The 17,532-nt window shown below is 42.6% G+C and overlaps 1 protein-coding gene across 1 annotated transcript in view; it reads left to right on the top strand.

Annotated features, from left to right (window-relative positions):
- LOC147244225 (protein unc-13 homolog B-like) overlaps positions 1–17,470 on the top strand; it is a 65,034-nt gene extending 47,564 nt beyond the window's left edge. The window contains exons 17-47 of the mRNA XM_086186917.1: positions 432–573; positions 765–934; positions 2,935–3,050; positions 3,724–3,887; positions 4,971–5,121; positions 5,293–5,361; positions 5,614–5,703; positions 5,903–6,040; positions 6,250–6,380; positions 6,623–6,708; positions 7,639–7,765; positions 7,857–7,953; positions 8,058–8,201; positions 8,521–8,598; positions 9,167–9,244; positions 9,426–9,446; positions 9,733–9,777; positions 9,885–9,920; positions 10,893–10,943; positions 11,193–11,207; positions 11,434–11,454; positions 13,021–13,109; positions 13,216–13,362; positions 13,536–13,659; positions 13,741–13,794; positions 13,887–13,964; positions 14,510–14,657; positions 14,800–14,856; positions 15,049–15,141; positions 15,227–15,386; positions 15,715–17,470. Of these exons, the coding sequence (XP_086043043.1) occupies positions 432–573; positions 765–934; positions 2,935–3,050; positions 3,724–3,887; positions 4,971–5,121; positions 5,293–5,361; positions 5,614–5,703; positions 5,903–6,040; positions 6,250–6,380; positions 6,623–6,708; positions 7,639–7,765; positions 7,857–7,953; positions 8,058–8,201; positions 8,521–8,598; positions 9,167–9,244; positions 9,426–9,446; positions 9,733–9,777; positions 9,885–9,920; positions 10,893–10,943; positions 11,193–11,207; positions 11,434–11,454; positions 13,021–13,109; positions 13,216–13,362; positions 13,536–13,659; positions 13,741–13,794; positions 13,887–13,964; positions 14,510–14,657; positions 14,800–14,856; positions 15,049–15,141; positions 15,227–15,386; positions 15,715–16,000 (3,206 nt within the window). The 3' untranslated portion in view covers positions 16,001–17,470. The remainder of the gene's footprint in view (positions 1–431; positions 574–764; positions 935–2,934; positions 3,051–3,723; positions 3,888–4,970; positions 5,122–5,292; positions 5,362–5,613; positions 5,704–5,902; positions 6,041–6,249; positions 6,381–6,622; positions 6,709–7,638; positions 7,766–7,856; positions 7,954–8,057; positions 8,202–8,520; positions 8,599–9,166; positions 9,245–9,425; positions 9,447–9,732; positions 9,778–9,884; positions 9,921–10,892; positions 10,944–11,192; positions 11,208–11,433; positions 11,455–13,020; positions 13,110–13,215; positions 13,363–13,535; positions 13,660–13,740; positions 13,795–13,886; positions 13,965–14,509; positions 14,658–14,799; positions 14,857–15,048; positions 15,142–15,226; positions 15,387–15,714) is intronic.
- The last annotated feature ends 62 nt before the right edge of the window (positions 17,471–17,532 follow it).

Genomic DNA, 17,532 nt, shown 5'->3' with positions numbered 1-17,532 from the left:
ACAATGAACCAACCCATGTCTAGAGGGAACTGTGTAATACTACATATTCTGTAATTGGGTCATTCTGCAATTCTACAATTTTATTTGGTAGACGCTTTGTCCAAAGCTAAGCTAAGTACGACAAAGTGCTTCCAGTTTGAGTGGCAGCAGGCGCTGCCATCTAGTGGCAGAAGAAGTGCCAGGTGTTTGTTTTTTCTTTCTTTTTTTCAACCCACTTACGTAAGGCACAAGCTTTCTTCTACAAGGGAAGTCTCTTAAAGATGTCACGGCATACAGTTTCACATGCCACAATTTGACATACTTAAACATTCTATAAATAAGACAATATGTGTTTATAAAGGGTCATACAGACGAGGCCAGTCTTCACCAAGTACAAATGAGTAATGCTAATGGTTTTTCCTTGTGTCTTTATTTCTCCATCATCCTTTTAGTTGTTTGTGCACAAGGACTTCAGGCGAAAGACAAGACAGGATCCAGTGATCCGTACGTTACTGTACAGGTGGGCAAGACAAAGAAGAGAACCAAGACGATTTATGGCAACCTTAATCCAGTCTGGGAGGAGAAATATCACTTGTGAGTTACCAGTACATGGTGTTTTGATGAATGTGTGCATCATTCTCTTTAGATTGCCTGAAACATTTGTGTGATTGAGCGTGGCTCAATAAAAGCAGTATGAGTGGTCAGGAGACAAGAAACGCTCTCAAATTGCATTTCGACTTTGCACGATTGGACACAGTTGTTTTTTTTCCCCGTGATTTTGGCAGTGAATGCCACAATTCCTCAGACCGCATCAAAGTACGCGTGTGGGACGAGGATGATGACATCAAATCAAGGGTCAAGCAGCGTCTGAAGAGGGAGTCTGATGATTTCTTGGGTCAGAGTATAATTGAAGTCCGAACGCTGAGTGGAGAAATGGACGTCTGGTACAACCTGGGTCAGTATGCTGTTTTTTTCTCATTTAGGAATTACATGACATCAAATACGGCCTGTTTGTTGTGGTTTTAGCTGCCAAAGCCCTGATTCATTCACAGTCTTTCAGACTCACTTCACATTTAGCCACATATTTATTTTTCCATATTCATATTTCTAATGATTTTGAAAATATATCTAAACTTATTTGATGGTTTTATTTGTGGATTGACATATTCTACTTCGACTTATGTCATCATTTCTCAAAAATGTTGCACCCATTTTGAGAGTCTCATCTGCAAAATAATCTAGATTTTAAGTAACTTTTTCTTAAGATAGAAAGACCTTCCTCTGATTGATCCACTTCTGTCTGGTGCCGAGTGTACTGTGCTGTCTCCAGCTAGTGGTTTGTTTGAACCTCATTACCCACGTCTCCATTGCCTGTAGCAACTTTTTATTCCAACTGAGAAAGATCGTCCCGAAGGTCCATAGTGGCCTGCATATCAATACCGCCTTTCAGCTTATGCTATGAAATTTTAAAGGCGTTCCATTGTGCTTCCTGACAGTTATCCTCGTTTCTAGAAAACTAGTAATCTGCAGTGGAGTCCCCCAGGGAGTGAGGACATCAAGGACTGAATTCCGTCACTTATGAGAAGCTGCTTGATCAGTCCCTTGTGATGTTTCCTGGGAGTAGCAGCTCTGCAGAAGTCTACATGACAATGGCTAACAGTTTTCATCTCAGGATAAATGCATTCCTGATTTTTGTCATTTGCGTCTCACCATCCATCAAGCTTGTGTTGGGAATCTTATCTCTGAATTGAATAAAGTGCTGCAGGGATGAGGTATTTTTGGAGGCCAACCTCAGCCCGAGCTTCACAAATGAACACCACTTTTCAGATTTTTTTGTTTTGTTTTCAGTGTAAATGCAACATTTAGAAGCTAACATTTTGCTACGGTCAAACCACGCCGTGGAAATAAGAGGACGGTTTTAATCATCCTAAGACTTGGAAATTTACAGTGTTACAGCAGCAAAGGTGGATGGTCCAGCTTGAAACTTAAATGAAAACTGTAATAGATTAAAAAAAAAAAAATCAGCAATATAAAAGGGGAAAAGTAAAAAAGATACAAAAAAGAGACATGTACATTTTTTAATAATTTATGTTATTTAATTCAACAGAAATTTAAATTAACCCACAAACTCTCACTGTTGGCGATCAGCATCACAAGAGGAGGCCGTTATGTGTCTGATTGCGTTAATCTGAACCCCTTTAAAAACATCAAATCATCTGGGATGAACTAATACCCACTGACATGTTGCATGCAAGAGTCCAGTAATAAATCTTTGAATGCGAGCATTACGCCTATAAATCTGCTGTTTTTTGTTTTGTTTTTTTAAACTGGGATATGAAGTGCATATCCTCCTGAGAGTCGCTTCACCAAAATATTCTGTTGTTTAGGAGGCAGCTCATCAGAGGAAGTAATGATCAATCCTGTGATACACTCAAGCACACACAAAATTTCAACCGTTTTTTTTTTCTCTTTCTCTATCGCTGTCTTTTGCTCCATGTTTCCCCTCCTCTCTCCTTCTTCCTTCCCTTTCTCCCCCTTATGTGTGATTATCTAGTAGCAGCATTCTAGTCAGAAATCGACCGCTCCGCCGACATGTACAAATTAGCTGTAATGATGTGCCTGTCAGGGTAAATAGTGGGATGAACCACCAAGCACTCCGGCTCAAGTGTCTTCACTGATAAGCCACAGATCCATACAGCCCACAGCCCAGTGGCCCCTCGTCATCTGCAGGAGGGCTTCTATTAGCTCTGCCGGCTCTACACCACCATCAAACTGGAAATACAGAACCCTCTACAATGGAAGTGCCAGGCTAATAGCCTGTGATTAGCGTTGTGTTAACAGACCTTCGTTTAATTTGCCTACATGTCACAGATAAGGATGTGGAGTTATGAATCAAGAGTGTGTAGTGTTTGTATGGCTTTGTATGCTCATGAATGTTGTTGTGTTTGATTACAGAGAAAAGGACAGACAAGTCAGCAGTGTCAGGTGCCATTCGCCTCCAAATCAATGTGGAGATCAAGGGGGAGGAGAAAGTAGCTCCGTACCATGTGCAGTACACTTGTTTGCATGAGGTAACCCAACAACACAGTTTGAACAGATAAATAGGCTGGTGGCAGCTGACACGTCAGTGACTGAAATGCGAAGGATGAGGGAGGCATTTGTTACGTCTATGTAAAGTTCAGTGGCGTTTCTGCTGTGCAAGTAAAACACGATATGCAGCCACACACACATCCGTACACTCAGGGAATTTTGCTGTGTATTTAACGAAAGAAGTTGGTTTGGCAGGTTTCAAATGAGTTACTTCAATAAAAAAATAAAACTTGATTATTAGACTTTTGAAGGCAGATAAACTGAGCTTATGAAACTGATAATGTAGAAGCACTCAGAGAGCACGTTTGTCCGCTGAAGCCCATTCAGCTTGTGGAGTTCTTGAGCAGCTCCTGATTTGGTTGACCAACAAGGACGACAGCATCAAAGCCTAAAAGATCATCTCGTTACCTGTTACCACCATGTGGCGCTGTGACTGACCTACCCCTAATGAGCCCTTCCACATCCTGTACTACCACCCCACCATGTTTGGTGGAAACCAGCCTTATAGTTTTCATGTAATCCTGCTTGACAATCAAACCTGCCCAAACATCCTGAGGGTTCTCAATATCCTTTAGCGCGCCACTGATCCTTTTATCGCTTTGCATCTCTTCCGTGTTTAAGGTTCTTTTTCCTTCACGTTTCATTCATTTACAGAACCTGTTCCACCACTCAACCGATGTGCACGGACACGGTGTGGTCAAAATCCCAGAGGCTCGAGGAGACGACGCGTGGAAAGTCTACTTTGATGACGTTCCTCAGGACATAGTGGACGAATTTGCTATGCGCTATGGGATAGAGTCAATCTACCAGGCAATGACGTGAGTCGGGGGGCTGCCTATCCCAGTCACAGTCACAGTCAGGGGACAAGTTTCTTTTTTGTTGCGTTTTTAATGGGGTCCAGTGAACCAACATTTGAACACAGAAAATGTGAGCGAGAACTTCATTGTCAGTAGTTTCCATAACGGAATTTTGATGTGAATTTTATTGTTTTGCACATTTTGGCTTTAATAAAAACAGCCTAATGAACAAAAACGACGTTGAATCCCCCCCCCCCCCCCAAAAAAAATGTTTCTATATCCACTTTAAGTGTTTGTTTTTTTTAATTTTTGAAACAGGCAACATGTACAACTGGCACCAAAGAACAATTATAGCCGCCGGAATTCCTCAAGATCTCCCTCAGGTTTTAATTTACTGACGAATTGCTGAAAAACTGGACAGACATATCGTGTTGCCATCTTTTCTTTCACTATACTGCCTGTTACTGACATGTGGAAGGTTTCCTTTGCTGTCATCCTCTGATGGAAATACATACTAGCCTGGTTTATTCGCTTCAAACCACTTAGATAGAAGTGGCTATAATTCACATTCCCTCTTGTACGATTTCAAAAATTCACCTAAAATTTGCTTGACATTTTATGGCAACACGGTTATTCACATTGAATAGCAGAATTTAGCTTTAATTATTATTAAAAAATATTCAAGTACAAAAAGGTAAAATATCCAGTCCAAGTATCTTACAACCACAGTTCTCTTTCCCATCCCACCCATGTGTTTGCCACCTCTTGGGCCAACCTCACCTCCTGCACTCCCTCTCAGCTTTTAGCAGTCAGTGCCATTGTTGCTCCATGTTGGCCTCTAAATACAAGAAAGTCTTTTCATCATTGTGCTGTAGATGCATTTGTCTCCTTCCTTCTTCTTACCAATGTGTGTTTGGCCCATCATTCACCAAAAATAGATGCCGATGGGCCGTTCCTGTTTTTAATGGGGCTCATTAGGTGAAAACAAGAACCTTGAGAGTAACCAAATGAAGGCACAAAAGCCTTCTGAGTGTGTTTGAATGTAGGAAAAGGAGGGTTTTAGTCCAGGTCTTTATCAAGCTTCCCCTATGCTTCTATTTCCAGACACTTCGCCTGTCTGTCTTCAAAGTACATGTGTCCCGGGGTCCCTGCAGTGATGAGCACCCTGCTGGCCAACATCAATGCCTTCTACGCCCACACAACCGCCTCTACCAATGTGTCCGCCTCCGACCGCTTTGCCGCCTCAAATTTTGGGGTTTGTACTTCCACTTTCTGACATAGACTTCATAGATACATTTGTCTTGTTGGTGTTTTCTGTCTTGCAATTATTCCTGCACACACAACCCTTGTCTTTCTGTCCTCCTGCAGTCTCCTGTTCTAAGTCTTGTATCCAGTCTATAATTGTTGTCCCTTCTCTTCACCACAGAAAGAGCGTTTTGTCAAGCTCTTAGACCAGTTGCACAACTCCTTGCGTATTGACCTCTCCACCTATAGGGTAAGAACCATATTTGAAATATTTTTAATTTTTTTTTTTTCGAATCTATAACACTAATTTAAATGTATCTCTGCGATTGCCCTGTTTAATTTTTAAGGGGATTTTTTGGGGGTTATTAAAAAACTTTTAGGATAAGTTAAACCAATACCCATTGAAGCCCATTTGTTGCCAACCACCTTTAAATTGTTAGAGCGGATTGGAAAACTCTGTATTTCTGCCATTATCATGGAGCTACATGTTTGCCCTCTATAGAACCACTTCCCTGCCAGCAACAAGGATCGCCTGCAGGATTTAAAATCAACTGTGGATCTTCTCACCAGCATCACCTTCTTCAGGATGAAGGTAGCCAACAGGGCGTCGCATATGACCTCTCAGTGGGATCTTGCTGTTGCCAGTTAATCTCTAAATGGAACATTTACTGCACACAGTTCCTTTTTCCAACTTGCTGTTAGCAGATTAGCAATATGTCTGTTCCAATATGGGAGGTTTTTTTTTTTTTTTTTTTTTTTTTTAAAAGGTTTTCTACTAATTTGGTGTTCAGGTCCAAGAGTTACAATCTCCACCCAGAGCCAGCCAGGTGGTCAGGGACTGCGTCAAGGCCTGTCTCAACTCCACATACGACTACATCTTCAACAACTGCCATGAGCTGTACAGCAGACAGTATCAACCTGTGGACACGGTGAGTCAGGTTGATCATCAGGTTCTATCAGTAGAACTGAAGTAGCACTTTTTATTCAGACCAGCCTAATAGAGATAGATTATGATCTTGAACCAGTTTTCCTCCCAGCTGGAGAGACCAAATGCCTACAAAAGCTACTAAAACCATCATCTATGATCCTGATTGTGTTTCATCTTGAATATGAGCCGTCTGTTTACTTTATGATCCAGAACAAGGAGGAACTCCCTTTAGAGGAGCAGGGTCCCAGCATCAAGAACTTGGACTTTTGGCCGAAACTCATCATGCTCATTGTGTCAATCATCGAAGAGGACAGGAACTCGTACACACCCGTGCTCAACCAGTGGGTAGCAAGAAACAAGACACTGGGGGATGGAACATATTAACCATTTAAATAAATGTTTTCATGCATCTATTGGCAGATTATTTTTACACTATTTGGCAGTACAATGTGTTTTGTGTGGTACTCAGTGTATCTGTTAACACTTGGGCTTCAAATTCATGAGAATTTAATGCAGGATTGTTTGTATCTGAGTACTACATTGTTATAACAACGTTTGTCACGTTTGGTCATATTTCTGTCAGGTTCCCTCAAGAGTTAAGTGTTGGGAAAGTATCAGCGGAGGTCATGTGGACGCTGTTTGCTCAAGATATGAAATATGCTATGGAAGGTAAGACAATCACACAAATACTTGTTGTCCTAGTCGTACAGATTTAAGCAGTATATCATGACCAGCTGTTGTATATGGTGATTATTGCACAGCGAAAACTGTGTGGCTGACAGACCCTATAACTGTGATATAATCACTAAATATTGCTGCCTGGAGGAATATATTGGTTTTATAAAACAGCTGCAAATTACGGCAATATGAAAGTTATTTACTCATACTAATTTAAGCAGTTTTTAATCAATATTCTCTGAAAGCATTGCTCTTGGAAGGTGATATTCACTCCTGGCTGCCTCCACATAGCTGTGGATGCTAAGCTACGAGTGTTACGTCCAGCAGTGGGGCTAACCACGATGGCTCTTAAAAGCTTAATGAGCTTTCCATACACCTGCATCTGAGGTGGTTATATCACCAGGTTTGGTTTGTGGCACCCTGAGGTGTGTAATGGCTAATGCTAGCAGGACCGCTAGCATTAGCCATACAGCAACGCCAAGCAAATCTAGCAGGCCACGAGGAAGCTCTGTAAACCACCTCGGTACTGGGCTCTGTGTCCTCACTCGTAGCTTCTTCAGTCTTGTTGTGTCGTGTTCTCCAGCCAACAGGAAACTCAGCAGATCCCACGGAGTTGAGGCAGAGAAGCCGGATGAGACCAAATGGAAAATTATATCTCCATGATATATGATGTATTTTAACTGTAATAAAAAGGTTGTGTATTTTCTACTGCAATCACTGAGGCTCTGCCCCCAGAAACACTCCGACATTGTCCTGGCCTGAATGGTAACACTGTGCTGCTTGGCTCTGTCTTCCAGTTCTCTAGAACTTACATGATGGTAGTAACACACGCTTCCTGCAGTATCCTGCAGTCATCATCCCAGTGTCTAGCTTCAGAACTTGTCTCTCACACAGACTCTTTGTGTCTTTTTGTTCCTGCAGAACATGAGAAACACAGACTGTGTAAAAGCACCGACTACATGAACCTGCACTTCAAGGTCAAGTGGCTCTACAATGAATACGTCAAAGAGCTACCGAACTTTAAGGATGTTGTTCCTGATTACCCGTCGTAAGGAAACAGTTGGAACCAATGAGTGGATCCTCCAGCCAGGTCATGGTGAAGAACATAACATTTGGGTTTTTTTTATTTTGTTTTGAAGATGGTTCCTACAATTTGTGCAGCAGTGGTTGGATGAAAATGAAGACGTGTCCATGGAGTTTATGCATGGAGCTCTAGAGAGAGACAAAAAAGATGGAGTAAGAAAAAACCCTATCTTGACCCTTTGTAATTGTTTTCACCTCAGCCAGTGTTGTTTATGCTTTTCCTGTATTTTTAACCATTTAATTCTCTGCCACCTCAGTTCCAGCAAACCTCTGAACACGCTCTGTTCTCCTGCTCCGTGGTGGACATCTTTACCCAGCTCAACCAGAGTTTTGAAATCATCAAGAAACTGGAATGTCCTGACCCTAATGTCATGGCTCAGTATAGCCGCCGCTTCTCCAAGGTAAGCCAGTTGATCCCAGTTCAGCCCGGTTCACCCCAGTTGGACGGTGACAGGATGAATGTCTTCTAAAGCCTGGCTGGCACTGTTTTGTGTTTGAGGATTTGTTCTCATCATGAGGAAGAATACACGGGGATTCTGTGTTTTCTGACTGTCTTCCCAATAGTGCAGTATAATTAAGCGTAATGCTCCCCTCTGGGAACTGTTCCACTCAAAATAAAGCAGATAGAATTCAACTGATATGAAATGTAACGCATTTTATCCTTTTATGACCCACACAAATTTCACGTGCTCTTTTTTTTCCTCTCCTTCATCTTTGCAGACAATCGCCAAAGTTCTTCTGAAGTACAGTGCCATTCTCACTAAGAGTTTTCCTTCTTATATTGACAAGGAAAAGATTGTAAGTGGCTTAATAGCATGTCATCTTAATGTAATTTGATGTTGTTCATGTACTCTATGTACAGCAATATGCAATTATTTTAAAAACAAAGAAAATTCCGATTTTTAATGCCTTTAACTCCTAATCACGGGTTAATGAGCTCGTAATTTCCAGATAGCAAAGCTCGCTTTCTTCTGATGTTAAACGAACTTGTTATTGAAGTATGTAAGGCGATGCAGGAGTAAAAGTACTCAATAAAGCTGGAACTGAGGGAACGCTACCATAAGAGAGGAAACACCAGAGGTAGGTTGAAGAGCAGAAATCAGTCAAAACTCCAAGTAAATGAACGGACACGAGCACAAGATAATGAGCTGTTTACTTATCAGCTTTGTAGCTTTGAAATCAGTGCTGTACTTTAGTTAGCAACACCCCAGTTCCTGCTCTTGGCTGTGCGATTATAGACCTCCAGTCAAACTTTCGACAGCTGATCTCACACTTCTTTGGTAAACAGTCTCTTGTTTCATTTGGACAGTTTTCTTTTAGTTCACTATTCAACTGTCATATTTAGTGTTGCGTTCCTTGTTCGCAGCCCTGTGTGCTAATGAATAATGTTCAGCAATTAAGAATCCAGCTGGAGAAGATGTTCGAGTCCATGGGTGCCAAACAGGTAAGCCTGATTATACCCTATTGCCATGACGACGACTCATTTGATATGGAATTCTAGTGGACAGGTTATTTCTTGAGTGATTCTTTCCATGAAAAAACAAAACTTGAACGGACGACTAAACATCTTGAGGGGTGAATGAGTATTTCAGGGCTGATGAACAGTTCTGTCTTCCATGTGTCAGGTTGCCACACAGGAAGCACTGGTATGTATGGAAGTTGCTTGTTCAGGTCATTGCAGGGGCGTAGTGGAAGGTTAATTGCAGTTTCTTCCCTGTAAACTACCGTTTACGCCCCATGTGTGGTGTGGCGATGTAAGCGTCTGTAGGTCAGGTATAGATTTGACCCTCAGTGTCCCGTAGAGACAAACAACGGCGTTGGCTTTGAATCCCTGCTTAATTTTCTCAGCTGTAGTTGCTGTAGATCGACTCCTGTATTGGTTGTGTTGGTGGAGCTCAAGTTTCAACCAGTGTGTTCACTCTTCAATTAAAGCAAGATGAGCTGCTGGAGGAGGAAGAGGAGGATACAGGAGCAGAGGTAGGTTTCCTTCACGGACTGAGCGAGGCAGAAACTGGCAGAGGTTTGGCTGTTGAATTTAGCTGTGAGCTGTATTGACTGCGTTCCCCTTCATCTGGTGTTGACAGCAGGACCAGAGAGAGGATGAGGAAGCAGAGCCTCCGGTGGGTACTGTTGATGGTAGCAGTATAGACCCAGTAGACTGTGACCAACCAGTGTTTGGTATCGTGCTAGAAGCTAGTTTAGCATTGCCATCATGCAGTAGAAAACTGTCAGACGGTCCATAGATCAGGAGTCTCACAACCCTCTTTAAATTCAACTCTATGTATAAAAAAGTCACAAACTCTGGTGGTGTGTGTGTGTTTGGGGGGGGGGGGGGTACTGGTTCTGGCTCATTTAATGGTTTTGCTCCGTTGTTGAATGAAAGTAAACAATGAGAAGTCACGCATTCACGATGGTAACAGCAGGCGTGTGTGTTCTAATATGCATCGGGACAGGTGGTGGTGTCAGCACCGTACGCTGAGTTTGTTTTAATCAGCTGTGTTTGAGTATCCATCAACTGCTGCTGTTGACCAGTCGTGCCATCAGTGAACAGGACGGTACTCGGTGATGACCGTGTTTACAGGATGTCACCCCGGCACAAAACACTACCAAAGATCAAGAAAAACGACCCGCAGAAAGAACACAAGAAACATTGCAGTTACAGTGCAGGCAAAAACAAATGTTGTTGTTTTAGTCATGTATCCCCCTGCATCCCTAATGAGGAATTAATTTGTTAGATGATCATATTTTATTTTGTTGGTTTTGTTTTGTTGTTGTTTCTTGTAATGAAGTCAGTTGTGTTTCCCCTCTTTCTTTCTAGTGCAACAGTAGAATGCTAGCCTGGCAGGCAAGTTCCCTGTATATGCAGGCATGTCTCGCACCACATGACTGCATATACCCCCTTCATTAACACTGCAACAGTTGTCGGAGTGAAAATCAGCAGTTTATCTAAAACATACTTCATCATCACCACCATCATCAGCATTATTTAACCAACTCGTTTTTTTTAAGGGCACAGAGCATCTTCTGTAATGGTTTTGGCAGCGATGAGATTTAAAAGTTGTTTTGTGTTGTCTTTTCACTGCCACCGCTAGTTTGACGAGAGTGAGGAGGAAGAGGAAGTAGGGGAGGAAATAGAGGCTGAGGTTTGTTGCTGTAGAACGTGTGAACGGTTCCTCCGTTCTTCTTTCCCAGCAGTGACCGTCGACCCATGACCATCCGTGGTGATTTCTGCCTTAAACCACTGGCCTTCTCTCTTTAGCGTCTTCCCTCGGTCTCTCCTCAAATCTGCTCACTCACTTCCCCTTAAATGAGTTCCCCTTAAATGGTTATTTTCTGTTTTTGCCTTCACTTAATTCTTCTTTCTGTTTTTAATTCTCTTCCGTTTGCGATAGACCAATGAGGAGAAGGTGGGTATCCATGCAACAAATTTGCAAATACAACATTTTTTCTCTGACATTCCAGTTTTTCAGTGTCTTCCAGAAAAATCTGACAGTGGAGACATCTTTTTCTTTTGCCTGATTTTCCTTGATCTTGATTCCTTGTCAGTGTCTTTGTTGAGATCAGAATTATGTTTTGACGATTTATATTTTTTATTTCTCTAAAAAAAATATTGTATTTTGCCACCACATAAAGACGGATACACCAGTAAAAAAGGTAGGTGACATGCTTGTGCGTATCAGCTGCCACAACGTCTGTAATCACACAAATCTTTTGTCGTTTTTGTTCACCTAACATAACGAAGATCAGTGAATCTGGCTGACTGAGGCTGAAGGTGCATTTGTAGGTGTGCAGACGCATTCGTGTTCCACGCAAGCATGAATACCAAAACAAAACAGCACATCGCAAACAGAACATCACCTCCTCAAGTTCCCCTGGAGCCGCTTAGCAGAACCGTTTCCGTGTCTCCTCACTAAGGGTGCGGCGTAACCCTCGACAGGTCGTAAATCAGACGGCCGTCGGGTCATTGAATTAATGAGCCGCACCGGAGTTCTAGCCATACTGCTTAGCCCGCTTCCTCCCTGCAGCGTTTACTCAGGTGATACCGGGCGAGCCACACTGGCAGCACTCGCGCCTGAAACACCCTCCAGTGTATGATACTGATTTTGGGAGCTGACGTCTGCGACCGTATGCTTCGGTATCCACAACTACAACCTAGAACGCTGCAGTGGCACCTGGCAGAGGCCTTTTTTTTGTTGTTTTTTTGTCCCTTTCGCTTATTTTTTTTCTATCCTGTGTTATGAAGCAAGACAAACTGGCTGGTGTGATTTTTATTTTTTAAATCATCCTTCAATGATTTTGTCGATGTTTCTCACATCTGAAAATCTTGCTGTCATTTGTAGTTTCTGTGATTTTTCTTGAAGCTGTAAGAAACTCAAATAGCATTTTTACCTTTTTGCCAGTGACTAAAGATGTGACATTGAGTTCATAAATTGCTATTAGATGTCTTTTATTTCCATAATTTGATTATATATTTCATAATAATTTCACAAGCCTTCAATTATACTGATAACCAAAGTACGCAGTGGTGGGAAATGTTACAGTTAAAGCAGTTTCTTTCTCTCACAATCAAGAGTGCATGGAGAAGTTATACATTTCGAATTTTTTCTTCTTTATTTGTACTTTTTTAAGTTTTACTTTTTCTTAAAAGGCCATCATTCTTCGGCGTTCGTCTATCTATTCATTTATTTTTCCATATTTCAGCCATTTTCAGCCTTGCTGCAGCAAATTCTGACAGCTCAAAGTATTCACGGTGCATTTCCGGCGTTTTATTTTTCTGTTTCACGCGAGAAGTTTTCTCAGTTCCACTTCAGAAATGTTCAGTTTTTTTTTTAAACAATGGAAATGAACGAATGAATTGTAAAAAAGAAAAAGAAAAAAAATCTAGTTTTACAATTATTGGCCTTTTCAGCTTTTTTCTACTACATTTATCAAAAGTTCCACTTTTCAAAACCAGTTCGACCTTCTTTATGTTGGATTCGTTTCAGTTTGAGCTTCCTTTTTTTGTCATTTCAGCTATTTTTCAGCCATTTTCAGCAGTGCCTCAGTGATTTCTTTAATCTCACAATATTCACTTTGTGTTTTCTGCAAGAAAAGCCTTTTCTAGTTGTAAATGATGATAATGTGTGAAACTGACACCTTCTGAGACTCACACCGGCCTGCTCAGCTACGTTACACTGTCGTACTGCAACCCACACTGGCGTCTGTCTTCCTGTCTGTCAGATGGACACGGAGGCCAGCGACCTACTGAACGACCTGCAGGTGAAGCTGAACAATGTGCTGGATGAGCTCAGCAGTACATTTGGAAACGGGTAGACTAACAGCACTCACACAATAAAATCACATACAGTAAACACAGAAGGCACACGTGCGTTGGTGCTGGTTTATTTATTGATGTATTTGGTGGTGTGTTTTCAGTTTCCAGAGTCGCATCAATGACTGCATGCGACAGATGGCGTCCCTGCTGTACCAGATCAAAGGGCCGCTCAACGCCAACAACAAGAACCAAGTAGAGGCCGACTCTGATAACATGCTGCGGCCACTCATGGACTTCCTGGATGGAAAGTGAGTCAAGCTGCTGCTCTTTTCCACACAAAACCAACTACCTGATCTCTGGTCCCGTTCCATCATGTTCTCAGCTGTGTTGAAGCTCTCTTAAGTGGTGTGTGTGTGTGTGTGTGTGTGTGTGTGTGTGTGTGTGTGTGTGTGTGTGTGTGTGTGTGTTCATAATTTGACAGGTTGACACTGTTTGCCACTGTGTGTGAGAAGACCGTACTGAAGCGTGTGCTCAAGGAGCTGTGGAGGATCGTAATGAGCAGCATGGAGAAAACCATCGTCCTGCCTCAGGGCAACGACACCTTCGTAAGCCTGATGTTTGCTGGCAAGTTGATTCTGCAGAAATTAAACAGACCGACAGTCAAATTAAGTTCCGTTTCTTCCCAGGGAGCACAAATCCTGTCAGCTGCAAAAGAACTGGGGCAGCTCTCTAAACTCAAGGTATCACCTCACGTCTGTACACACACACACACACACACACACACACACACACACACACACACACACAGACTGATTCTCCACCTCTTACGCAGGATCACATGGCAGGGGAGGCGAAAAGCTTGTCTCCCAGGCAGTGTGCTGTTATGGATGTGGCGCTGGACACGATCAAGGTCAGTTTATACCGCAGGTTTGATTCCACAAGCTTCAGATGATAGCTTCATCAGCTGCTCACCCATTAATCAGGCAGCTGGTTAGGGGGTAGTGAGCACATTAGAGTGCTGATATCAGCAGATCAGAAGGATGTGTGCCGAGGTTCTGAACTGGATCACGTGAAGTACATTCAAAATGTTGGGGTCATTTGAAAAAATATTCACAAGTCTAATAGCCACCTTCGTCATTGAGTCTCTCATTTACATAATTAAACATGCATTCTCTTTTGTGTAATTTCTGTATTGTTTTAAAAAAATATACATAAAGATACACAGTTATAAAAAACAAAAATGAATTATGCATCATCAGCGCGTTCGGGCCTCATGATTAATGTATGAAATCTAATCTTTGTTGCTTTTTGTGAGTTGGTGGTATAAAGTTATTGGGTTATGTTGTCTCATATCAGGTAAGCTGATGTAAATCATATATTAGAAACATCAGCAAATGATGTGCCATTGTTGGAGGAATCATTGCATCGTGTCCTCCGTGTTTGTTTCCCCTTCAGCAATATTTCCACGCAGGAGGAAACGGTCTGAAGAAGGCTTTCCTGGAGAAGAGCGCCGAGCTGTCCTCACTACGCCACGCCCTGTCCCTCTACACTCAGACCACCGACACACTCATCAAGACCTTTGTCACTACCCAGCATGCACAAGGTAACACAGACCACCACTGCGAGCCCCTGTTCAACCATCAGAGGGCGCCAACTGCAGCTCCTGTGTTTAATGTTGCGGATGCTGAAGTTGTTGACGTGCTGTCGCTGTCTTCTCTTTATCTCCCGTGCTGCCTCTGTGCCAGTGCACAATGGGAAAGGTATTAGGTTAACCCCCAATGAAAAAATACAGCCCAGCAGGGGTAGGTTTCATTGAAGTCATCCCCAGACCCCCACTCACCCTCCCTCTGTACTTGCATCATTTTGTCTCTCTGTTCCACTAAGCTGGGTCGATCACCCCACCCCACCCCCACCCCCCATCCTGCTCTGCATAATCATTCCAAGTCTGTCCTGCATGAACGCTCACTGATATCTGGCCGTGAATTATATTCTAGGCGCAGCTGTGGACAAGCCCATCGGTGAGGTGTCCATCCAGATCGAGCTGTACACTCACCCCAAGAGCGGCGAGCGCAAAGTTACCGTCAAAGGTCAGGTTCGACATCATCGCTCCAAGAATGCGCCCTGTCTGATTGTTTACTACGTGTTTACCTGCGGCTCTTGTGCGTGTTGCAGTCGTGGGAGCCAGCGATTTGAAATGGCAGACGTCTGGCATGTTCCGGCCCTTCGTGGAGATCAGCATGATCGGACCTCACCTCAGCGACAAGAAACGCAAATTCCAGACCAAATCCAAGAACAACAGCTGGTCCCCCAAGTTCAACGAGACCTTCCACTTGTGAGCGTGCTAACGTGCTAGCATAGCATTGGGTTTTATGAATGTGACATTTTCTAGTGCAGCATTTTTATTGAACACTGTTTAACAGGTAATAAAGTCCATGTGTTCATAACTATTTATCATTAGCTGCGTCTTATGTGTAAATACATGGGTGTCAACATTAGCATCATAGTCACAGAATTGAAACAAACACTGTTAAACATTAACTAAAGTTTTTTTTGTTTTGTTGATTTAGTAGAATAAAACTTATTTAATAAGCTCCCAGTTTGCAGCAACCTGTCTACTTGTCTGGTTCTGAGTGGAATAACTAGAATATATCTCTCCACAGCGTCCTTGGCAACCAGGACGGTTTCGAGTGCTACGAGCTGCAAGTCTGTATCAAGGACTACTGCTTTGGCCGCGCCGACCGGGTGGTGGGCGTGGCTGTGATTCAGTTAAGAGACATCGTAGAGAGAGGCAACTGCGCCTGTTGGTGCCCGCTGGGTCAGTGCATCCACATGGACGACACGGGCCTGACCACCATGCGGATCCTCTCGCAGCGTTCAAACGACGACGTGGCAAAAGAATTTGTGCGGCTGAAGTCAGAGACCAGATCAGCGGAGGAGGGCAGATGAGGAGAGACGGGCAGGTGGACCGACTCCTAACGAAGCAGGGAATCGTCTTCCCAACTCTTTCTTAGACCTTGGACGTGTCTTAGCTGCTGGTGACTGTTTGTGGCCGAACTCGCTGAGTCACCTCCCCCCTCTGGTTAAATGGAGCAAACACCCACTTCCCGTGTTCCTCAAACACTCGTTATTTACCGAGCCCGCTGCCTCCTACTCACTCAACACTCCTCCCGCCAGCTGTCTCATTATGCAGCTTTGTTCCTCCTCTCTTCATCTTCTACTGGAGTGGAACCGAGGACACCAGCCACCTGCAGAAGGCCAACCCCCCACCAGTGTTGTGCAATAACCCCCCACCCCTCATAAGTCCTGAAACTGTGGCCATGTGTTTGATGCCTTATGAAGTGTTGTTGGGACTCCCTCCTCCGTAGCGCCACTGTGACGGCTCCAGAGAATGTGAAAATACAGTGTGGAGGTTCTGTGGTTTCTGAAATCTAAGAGAAGCAAAACAGGTACTTGAGTAATAATTTCATATGAGCGAGTTAAATGTGTGCCTTTCCATCACACAACTGAATGACCTTTGCCCTCACACAGTAGTGATGTCATTTTAAAAAAAATGAGTGGGTGTTGACACTACGTTGAAGGTTTGGACAGTATTTACCTAAAGCTCCAAAAACACTTCCTGTCACATGTGGCCAATACTAAAACCATTTTATTTACTTTTTATATTTATTTATTTTTGTCTGTGCTTAAAAATGATATTTTTTAGAACTCGCACAGTGCTCTCGTCCGAACAATTCGTGAACAGCTGATAAACGTGGCGCTTGCATATTTGTTCCTAAATTTGAAGCGGCGTGAAGGAGTATTACAATATTTTCTAGCAACAAAAAAAAAAAAAAAAGGAAATTTGATGAGTTTAGAATAAATGATGGTTTCCAGTCTGTTGTCTTCTTGAGAGTGGCCTTAATGTGGTGAAAAACATGGACGCGTGTAGCTTTTTAATTCATACTTTATCCTATTTCTTTGTGGGGAATTGTGTCAAATATGTTTTTCAAGTGATATTCCCTCTCATTTTTTAATCTTTGATTGTAAATGTTGTAACTACTCTGAGGCTTTATATGACGTCCCTTCCGATGCTTTTTTTTTTTTTTTTGGTGTACGTGTATTTAATATTTTGGAAATTATGTCAATCACCATGTTGTAAGTTATATTTTCAGTTTTATGGACAGACGTAAGTAAACAGCCAGTGAAATAGTTCATAAATGAATGGGGAAAATATTGAAATGTTACTTTGAATGAAGGGTGTTTATTGCCATGTTATGAGAACCTTTATAAATGTGCGTAACTGCTTTATGAGGGGGAAAAGTCCCTCTGCCACTCTGTGAGAACATGTTCCTCGTGCCATGTTGCAAGTGTTAACTGTTTTTGTCTGGTTTTTTTTTAAATGTCATTTATTTTATCTGAACTATAAATACAAGAAATCTCTGCATATGTGTGTTTGTTTGTGTGTGTGTGTGTGTGTGTGTGTGTGTGTGTGTGTGTGT

Source organism: Aulostomus chinensis, chromosome 19 (assembly GCF_037954235.1).
Source record: "Aulostomus chinensis isolate RoL2024-O1b breed Wild chromosome 19, RoL_Achi_v1.0, whole genome shotgun sequence".
Lineage (NCBI taxonomy): Eukaryota > Metazoa > Chordata > Actinopteri > Syngnathiformes > Aulostomidae > Aulostomus > Aulostomus chinensis.
Note: the sequence above shows the minus strand (reverse complement) of the source record. Positions and strands in the feature narration are given on the sequence as shown.